This window comes from Mastigoproctus giganteus, chromosome 2 (genome assembly GCF_048544385.1).
Source record: "Mastigoproctus giganteus isolate SK-2022 chromosome 2, ASM4854438v1, whole genome shotgun sequence".
Taxonomy (NCBI): domain Eukaryota; kingdom Metazoa; phylum Arthropoda; class Arachnida; order Uropygi; family Thelyphonidae; genus Mastigoproctus; species Mastigoproctus giganteus.
This window is the reverse complement of record NC_143576.1, coordinates 236,308,554-236,318,384: the sequence shown is the minus strand read 5'-3', so window position 1 is coordinate 236,318,384 and position 9,831 is coordinate 236,308,554. Positions and strand designations below refer to the sequence as shown.

The following is a 9,831-nucleotide window of genomic DNA, read 5'->3' as shown; positions in this document are numbered from 1 at the left end:
TTTCTGACTCAGAATGGATTTGGGCTTTGACTTTCTTAACTGATACTGTGTATCTGTATATCTGAATAATTTAAATTTAAGATTATAAGGCAAAGGAAAGTTTTTATCAGATATGTTCAGTGTGGTGAAAGCATTTGAAGGTAAACTGAATATTTTGGTGAAACAATTTTGTGAATGAAATTTTATGCATTTCTCTTGCTGTAAAGAACTACAATCTAATGGAGAAACAATTTTTCAGTCTTCTCTAGAAAGATACATAGACGCACTAAAACTTTTTCAGGAGGAATTCAAAAACAGATTCAAAGATTTCCATACGCATGCAAAGGAAATACGAATGTTTCAGAATCCATTTGGTGTATCCCTAGAGGAATCATCTGAAATTTATCAGATTGAATTAATTGACCTACAAGCAACAGATGTTTTGAAGGACACATATAAGGAAAACAGTCACTTGGATTTTTACTCAAGACTTTCTACAGATAGGTACACCAACTTAAAGGCATTTGCAGCAGGAATGTTCTCCACTTTTGGAAGTACATATATTTGTGAGTCAATGTTTTCTAAAATGAAAATGATCAAATCTAAATACAGGTCTCGAATTTCTGATGAACATTTACAAAAAATCTTAAGGTTATGTGTAACAAGCATTGAATTAGATATTGAGAAACTTATAAATAAATTGCAGCCTCAAGTGTCTCATTGAACATATGTAAAAATAAATGTAATTTTATGACATGGAAGAAGATAAGTTATTCAAAAATAAATATGTATATATCATGAATTTATTTTATGTTTGTCATTGACTAATTGTTATTTATCTTTCAAGCAATATATCCATTCTTCACACTTAATTATAGATGGGCACAATGTTTATCTTTAGGTTAACATTACTGTATGTGAGTAATTTTTAGTGGTTGCCCTGCACTCTATTCTAAAGCTCAGAAAATAAATACATAGAATTGTTTTTAGTAAGATCTGCGAAGAAATGCTAGAAGTGGTTTTTGTTGAGGCCCTAGATTGCAAATGCGGCCCATTGAAAGCAAAAGGCTGGGGACCCCTGGTATACAGGATTCTCACTATGTGGCCCTAGATATAAATGGAGTGATGGAAGAAACGGGATTTGAACACAAAGCTGAACAGCAGCAGCTATTCATCAATTCACTTGACATAAGTTTAAAGGCATTTGAAAAGAATGTAGGTGAAACAAAGGAGTAGAAAATCACTTGTTTAGCCCAGGTGTAATCAGTGGTCAGCTATAGTGGGCTCGTGAAAGCCCATTGTTATTATTTTTTTTTAAATTTGCGAGCCCATTGTTGAGACGATCATTTATTTTTCAAATGAAATCCTAAATGCGCAATTATTGAGTATCCAGAGCCAAAACTACGGTGGGGTGACCAGGGTCCCATTCCCAGCATTTTAATGGCGCAATCGATCGGTTATGTATTTTATAATTGCTTCATTTTTGATTTAAATACAGTCGGACCTCTGTTTAACCAACTTCTTTATAGCGAATTTTTTAAAATTCCCCTTGGCAATTACATTTAAAATACAGTAGTTTCCGTAGACCGAAAATTATTTCCATGTAACGAACAGATTAGGAGAGAACTTTGTATGCATTGTTCTCACGCCTGGCTTTTAGGTAATTAGAAAGCGCAAATTAAGGGTGAAAGGATTACCGTTCCACAATGTTAGTGGTGTTCGTAAAACTTATGCAGCCACATTCCGAGAAGTTGCGCTCGTCAATCTGCTTTCCATAGCCAGTCAGAGAATTAAGAAGATTCCAGACACGGATAATAGCCTCTGGTCAACCTGTGTTGTGGTTCCCCTTTACTCCGACAAACGGGCGGCGTATGTTTTTCGGAGAAGTGAGTGATCCATGCCTTCCACTAAATTTCTCTTGTCTATATTTACATGTTCACAGTAGCTGAATATCTGAATGATTCCGATATTTTGCACAGTATTCAAAGAACTAGTGACAGTACCAACGTAGGGGGGGGATGAGGAAACTAAGATATTATATAAACTTTAAGAAGATGAAACTTTGTTGAGCCTTTCACTGCGTAGAAAATGTTCTAAAATATAATGGCATACAGGCAATAATTTAAAAAAAAAAAAACTGTATTACCAATCTCCAAAAAACTAGCGCGAATTAAGGATGACTGCTAAAGAACTTGATGTGGAAACTACAAAGATCGGTTGTGTGTTTGGGCTACGAAGAGCAGCTTGTAGCTTGCGAATGGTAATTGCAGGTTAAGGGAATTATCCTGCATTGTGCAAACAGTTTGGATCGGATGGTGCCGTAGCCCAGTGTTCAGGCGCGCGAGTGCATAAGTACACGTGCCTTGAGTGACTCGGGTTCAAGCACCCTAACTGCTGAATACGGTGCCGTTTCTTGTATTCTCTCTACCTTGTGAACTCCTCTGACGGTATGGTCACCCTGGAGTATAAACAGGAAATTTATTTTTATTTGGGATTGTTAAAGTGATTTTTAAATCTGGAATTTCTTAACCATTTAGCACTAATGATCGACATCCTGCAGGAGCTCTCTTACATTTCGGAAGCTTTACAGATTCACTATGGCAAAAGCAGATAAATTAATTATTTGAACTGTCAATGCTATTGCTAATTTGAAAAATTCTGAAGGAAAATATGAAGCTAAAATTGAGAGCATGTTGAAGTGGAAAGAATTTGAAGGAATCAAAATTGAAAGTAAGAACAGTAAAATTACTTGTGACAAGTTATTAAATGCATCGTTTTATCCTTAAAGGATAAGTTATTAATGTAACAGGGTGATTTTAAATTAAATAAAGAATATAATCATACCATTGAAAGAAATTTTAAACAAATTCTACCGGAAATCGTGGAATTTGAAAGAACTTTCGTCTCGGTGGCAAGACTGTGAAAACCGAATAAGAAATTTGTTTTTTGATAAAATATGAAATAAAAATTAATGATTTTAGTGATTTTGTCGAAGACAGTTTATTTTTAAAATCGAGTGAAATTCCCTTTAAAATTAAGAAAGCCAGAAATATTTTTGAAACCATTGTGATTAGCAGTGCTGAAACTGAGCAAGCTTTCAGCGTAATGAATAATATCGTGTGAATGAATGAATAATGTTGAAAATTAAACACGTTGCAGATTATGATGACCATACATCTAAATGGAAAACCATTGCTTCAATTTGATCCGGATCGTTATGTCAATATTAATAAAGAAGTAAATTTCATATGGCAATTTTTAAAAGAAAATTTTCTTGAATATTTGTGCAATATTTTTCTCATGTAATCTGTGATTCTTGTGTACCTTTTCTAGAACAGTTTGTTTTTTATGTAATATTTGTTTTTATATTCTACAATGTTTTGTGATAATTCGTTATTTGTTATGTGGGAAATATTTTTGTTATTTTTTATTCGCAATATTAAAATTTTATCATGAAAAAAATGTATCCATTATATTTCCCTAGTTGTAAAAAAAAAATAAAAAAGTCGCGCGTCTGCCGAGCATGAGTGGCAGATGGTTTTATGTGAAACATCCTTCGCATCACAATATTATGTCACATGGTTGTGACGTCATACTATTCAAAAATTCCAAACAGTTAGAACTCGAGATATTGTACTGGTCACGAAAAATGCATCACGCGCTCTAATCTAATCATACTACTAGTGAGTGTCCCACACAGACTAGTTTTTTTTTTTAGGAGCATTAGCAACTAAGGCCATATTGCTCCGGGATATGCGGTGGTCATTCCCTGACCTTTCCGCATCCTCCGTATTTGGTGGTGACGGGCTCGAACCCCGGTCCAATCAAGAAGCGTGTGCTACGCACTGCTGCTCCTTCCCACCTGGCTATGGAGGCGCCCAGACTAGTTGTCTAAGCGTGGGAAGCACCTCTGACAGATGCCGCAAGTGACTTCCTTGACCGATCAGATTTACTCGGTAGGTACTCCCCCCCCCAAAGGATGTTTCACATCAAAAAGTCGGCAAAAGTGCGAGCCCATTATTAAAATATTCACAGCTCACCACTGGGTGTAATGAATTATAAAAACAGGTATTTGGATACTCTTTCGAAGAAAGGGTAATGTATGTAAAACACTGAATTTTGTAACTATAAATGTCTATTAATATTCAAAGTAGAAAAATATTTTGGATGAACATAAATAGGTATACCATAAAAAATTTCCAATAAACTCCTGTTGACTTCATAACTGACATGAAATTTTTATTTTGACAGTTTTTATTTAGATTGTATTGCTTATTGTTAAATAATTCAAGAAAACAATCTTAATGTCCAAAGTTTTGGCTTCCAACTTAATTTTTTTATTCTGCTTAAGCCAATATTTTTGAAAATAATTGTAATTTAGTTTTTTTTCCCTTTTTGCTCTTATATATAGAAAAATTAAAAGAAATTAAAAAAAAAATTTTACCCACTAAAACTAATGATATTTATATTTGGTGTACTTTGTATAAATAAGCAGTAAAATAATTTTATCCTCCCCCCAGAATCTTTAATATTCGTTAACAATTTTATAGTCTTTTTGATCAGCATTCCTAATGTGTTTACATATAACATTAGCAGACGATATGATCAGTGTTGTGACATCATCAAATTGAGGCCTGTAATGCTTACAAAGGACCCTGCCTCTACACCCATTGGGTATAACAGATTTGTATGATGATGATATAATTTCAGTTCAAGGATATTGAAGATACTATCAACTTGAATGAATGTTGCTACATAAAACTTACCTAAATGCAGTGTTTGGCAAAGTTCTATTTTTACATTTGTTAATTTATCAGTGTTGCTTGGGCTGAATGGACAAACAGAAAATTTGTAGAAGGGGCTAGGGTGGGAGATGTCATCTTAGTTTTTCTATAAATGGTTCATTTTAATTCTTCTTTTAGAGATAGTAAAGTATAGCAACAATTGCACTTTTGTAAATTGTTTAACAACTAGTTCTACCAAACCATTTTTTTTCAATATAGATAAGGATTCCTTATTTGAGAAAAGGAATAATGTCCTAGAATAGATGATTTGGATACTTTAATATCATCAATGGCTTAGTTTTGGAGGCAGTGGATCAGAAAGCTCACTTTGTACAGTAGGCCCCCGTTATAACGTGGTTCACTATAATGCCATTCATATATGAGAACATATAACGCTGTTCTTATATATATATATATATATATATATATATATATATTTTTTTTTTTTATGTAAACTCCAAACATGAAAGGTATTAGAACCTATAGTACTTGGTACCGTGCTTGGGTTGGAGGTTGAGAAGACGAAAGAAGATATTTGTTGACATTGGACTTGAACTTCTGTAGACTGTAATTTTTAGGAAATAGGTATGAAGGAAAGTTGTTCCAGAAAACAGCAGTTGAATGAATAAATGAGGAAGATGAAAAGTTGGTTCTTTGAGTTTGAAGTTGGACAGTAAATGGATGTTGGCTGGTGGTGGCACGTGTTCGGACTGTTTTGAAAGAGAGAGCGGGAATTATAGAAGCCAATTCAGAAGAACAGTGCCCATGGAAATATCTGTAGAGGAGGCATGCAGCAGAAACAGTACGTCTATGAGACAGCAAGTGGAGAGACTGTTAGGGATGAATCATTAATTAACTTAACTGCCCTCTTCTAAATGGAATCAAGAAGCCTGAGAGAGGTTTTGGGGGCACCACCCCAGATGTGGGAACAACATTCCACGGTAGGGCAGATTTGCGATTTGTACAGAGTGAACAGATGTTTGGAAGAAAAGTAACGCCGAGAGCGAAAAAGAAAACCAAGTTTTTTAGATGTAGAGGAAGAAATATTTGTAATGTGCTTGTGCCAAGAGAGACTACAAGTCAGGGTAATCCCCAAAAGAGATATATCATTTTGCCTAGAAATCAGAGTGTCACCAAAGATAAGCTAGGAGCAGAAGAATCCTTTTTGTGAGATATAAGACAAGACTGAGTTCTGAAAGGATTGAAATCAACTAAGTTGTCTTTTCCCCACTGGAGAATTACCTGGAGATCAGAATTTAAGGAATTGGTAGCAGATTTTCGAGAAGTTAAAGCTGATTGAGCAGGGCAAGGTTTCTCAAAACGGAAAGTGGAATGCAATGTGCTATCATCGGCAAAACTATGGATAGGACTTCCAGTCAATGGAAGAAGGTCATTAATATACAAGAGGAAAAGAGTGGGGGAAAGAACTGAACCTTGGGGGAAACCGGCATTAGTGGAGAAGTTAGAAGACATAGAGCCATCTACCATCACCCTCAGTGAGCGATCAGAGAGAAAACTAGATAACCAATTACAAAAAACAGTTGGCAAACCACAAGATGGAAGCTTGTTTAGAAGACCTTTATGCCAAACACGATAGAAAGCCTTTGAGATGTCATGAGCAACTGCTTGTGTTTCACCAAACTTTTCCATTGAATTAGTCCATAAATGGGTAACACAAGCCAGAATATCAACAGTGGATTGGCACTGACGGAATCCATACTGGCGATAGTTGATCAGACGAAAGGTTTCTGGGTAGTTTAAGAGTTGGCGGTTAATTGATTTCTCCATTACTTTAGAAAGAGTAGAAGTAATTTCAATAGGACAATAATTGGATGGGAGGGATTTGTCACCCTTTTTAGGAACTGGCTGTATATGAGCAAATTTCCAAGCAGAAGGAAAAACATCTTTGGAATAAAAAAGTGAAAAAAGGCGGCAAAGAACAGGAGTAAGTTCAGGAGCACAGGTTTTGAGAACAAGTGGAAAAATACCATCGGGACCTGGAGCTTTCTTAGCATCAAGATTCAACAAAATCTTTTTGACGGAAGACCACAGGAGGCATTGAATGGAGCGTGTTGGGAATGGTGGTAGGTGTTTTACCAAGATCATTAGTACATGAGTTGGAAATAGCATTATAGTGAGATATGACCCATATCTCACTATACCGCATTCACAACTTATTATAATGATGCTCTTTTACCAGTGTACAGATTGAATTTTTGGCACATTTAACGAAAACGTTTCATCTGATGTAGTAGTAGTGGCATGTGATGCAAGAAAGGAAATGTATGAGCTTATGCAGCATCAGCCAAAAAAAAAAAAAAAAAATTTACAAAACAATCCCCTCTAAATATTTGTCCAGTTCCTCCTTAAATTTATTTAACCTATCAACTTCCACAACAACAGATGGAAGTTTGTTCCAGCAATTAACCACCCGCTGGCTAAAGGCAAATTTCCGCACATCTATTCTTCATCTGTTTTCCTCAATTTCAATTTATGTTCCCTTAGGTTCGTAATCTGAACAAGTGGAAGAATCCCATCAGAATTCAGCGTGCTCAACCCATTCAAGACCTTATACACCTCAATAAGATCACCTCGCAGGTGCCTCGTCTCCAGCTGCTGCAATTTGCAGAACTTAAGCCTCTCATGGTAAGAGGATCCATTCATTCCCCTCACCAATCTTGTTCCCTTCTCTGTACATGCTCAAGAAAATCTACATCCTTCCTATGAAAATTTCTTACCTTTGTAGAAAATCTACAAAGGTAAGAAAAAGATTGAGTTTGAAAGTTAAATTAGACGTTTAGAAGCAAATCGATTCTGGTCAACAAAAAGTGGATGTGTGCAATAATTTAGGACTGGCAGGTTCAACTGTAAGAACAATTAAAAAAAAAAATAAAGAATTAATTTTAGTAGCGGGAGAAACAGCTATTCCACTACAGGCAACTAAATTGACTAAGGCCAGGCCGGATATTATGATTTAATTGGAGAGACTTATAAATAATTTTATTGAAGGTAATAGACAATGCAGAATGATCATTTGACTTTATTGCTGGGTGGTACGTGGATTTTAAATTAAAACTCCCTTTAGTTCACCATTTGGAAACTTCAAGGACTCTTAAAGGTTTCACTAAATCAAACCTACCTGTAATTTGGAAGGCTAATAAAAAAGCTTGGGTAACCAGGCCTCAAAAAAGAACTTGTTAAAGTTATTGAAGAGGGGTATTATATTGCTCTAGTTTTTAACATAGATGAAACAGGACCTTTTTTGGAAATGAATGCCTAAAAGACGTTTCATATCAGAAGGAAAAAAAAGCATACCAGGCTTCAAAGCAGTGAAGGGTAAGTTGACTTTACTGGTGGGTAGTAATGCTGTGGGGGATTTTAAATTAAAGCTTCACTAAATCAAACCTACCTGTAATTTGGAAGGCTAATGAAAAAGGTTTGGGTAACCAGGCTTCTTTTCGTTGATTGGTACTCTGAATTCTTCTGTCCCACAGTGAAAAGATATTGTGTGAAAAATAACCTTGATTATAAAGCAATTCTGATCATGGAAAACATGCCACGACATCCAAGCAAAGTGAGCTTAGAAGACTTGAACAATCTTGGCACACCCAGGGTCCTGAGCTGGATATCATCATTCTTCTCTTTCTTTCTTGGTGATTCCCTTCTACTTTTGACTCTCTCTCTCTCTCTCTCTCAGGGTTACTCGGGAACTTTTTATTTTTTCCTGGTGCAGCATAAGCCTCAGGCTTCCTTGCATCATATGGATATTAATAATAATAATAATAATCATATAAAATTTTTTTACATGCCTCCAAACACTACATCTCTGATCCAATCAATGGACCAAGGTGTTATTGCCACATTTAAAGCTTACTACATAAGGAACATCTTTTCCCAAGCTATTAAAGCCATCAACACTGGTGAAAATGTACCGAGACTAAAGGAGTTTTGGAAATCCTACAACATTTCAAGTGCCTGAGATAAAGTGATTCAGAAAACCATGAATGGAGTGTGGAGGAAAGTTTGGAAGGATTGCATAAAGGATTCCCAAGAACCTGATGATTCGGTTGAGAATGTTCAAGCTCAAATTGCAGAGCTTGGAAAAGAAGCAGGATTGGACGAAACTGACGATGATGATGTACAAGAGATGATCAACAATGACAGGTATGGCCTCTCTAATCAAGAACTCATGAAAATGACAAAAAATAAGAGCATGAAATTGAGGGAGAAAATGATCAAGATCCTACAGATGAAGAACTGACAAAGTCGCTGACTGCAAAAGGACTTTAAAGCTTTCAAACACTTTGAAAAAATGTGTGATTATTTTTGGGAGAACAACCCTGACATGGAACAAAGTTCCAAGGTAATAAGAAATTTAAAGAAAGAAATGAATCCCTACATGATTTTGTACAATGCGAGAAAGAGGGACAAAGTACAACAAAAAATCGACACATTTTTCAGTCCAAAGATATGAAAACTCGATACCCTAGGGCCATCAGATTAATAAATTCATGATTTTAATTGCCATTTTAAGTTCAATTTTGGTACGTAATGTAGTTACTTACCATATATGCATAAGTAATATAGAATATTTTATATGTACAAATTTTTGTGTATTCAATATTTTAGTAGTAGTAGTAATAGTGGCATGCGATGCAAAAAAGCAAGCGTATAAGCTTATGCAGCATCAGCCAAAAAAAAAAAAAAAAAAAAATTTTTACACAACCATTCCCTCTAAATGTTTGTCCAGTTCCTCCTCAATTTATTTAACTTTTCAACTTCCACAACGACAGATGGAAGATTGTTCCAGTAATTAACCACCCGCTGGCTAAAGGCAAATTTCTGCACATCTATTCTACACCTGTCTTTCCTCAATTTGAATTTATGTCCACTTAGGTTCGTAATCTGAACAAGTGGAAGAATCCCATCAGAATTCAGCGTGCTCAACCCATTCAAGGCCTTATACACCCCGATCAGATCATCACCTTGCAGGTGCCTAGTCTCCAGCCGCTGTAATTTGCAGAACTTAAGCCTCTCTTGGTAAAAGTACCCCTTTGTCCCCCCTCAA

The 9,831-nt window shown here is 35.7% G+C and overlaps 1 protein-coding gene across 1 annotated transcript; it reads left to right on the top strand.

The window, feature by feature from the left end:
- The first annotated feature begins 334 nt into the window (after positions 1–334).
- On the top strand, positions 335–703 carry LOC150090270 (general transcription factor II-I repeat domain-containing protein 2-like). Its single transcript, XM_090390240.1, has one exon. It carries the CDS (start codon positions 335–337, stop codon positions 701–703), a length of 369 nt encoding a protein of 122 aa, XP_090246366.1.
- Positions 704–9,831: the final 9,128 nt, after the last annotated feature.

Coding starts and splice junctions, on each gene's coding strand:
- LOC150090270 (XM_090390240.1), top strand. CDS start 335: ATGTTTCAGAATCCATTTGGTGTATCCCTAGAGGAATCATCTGAAATT.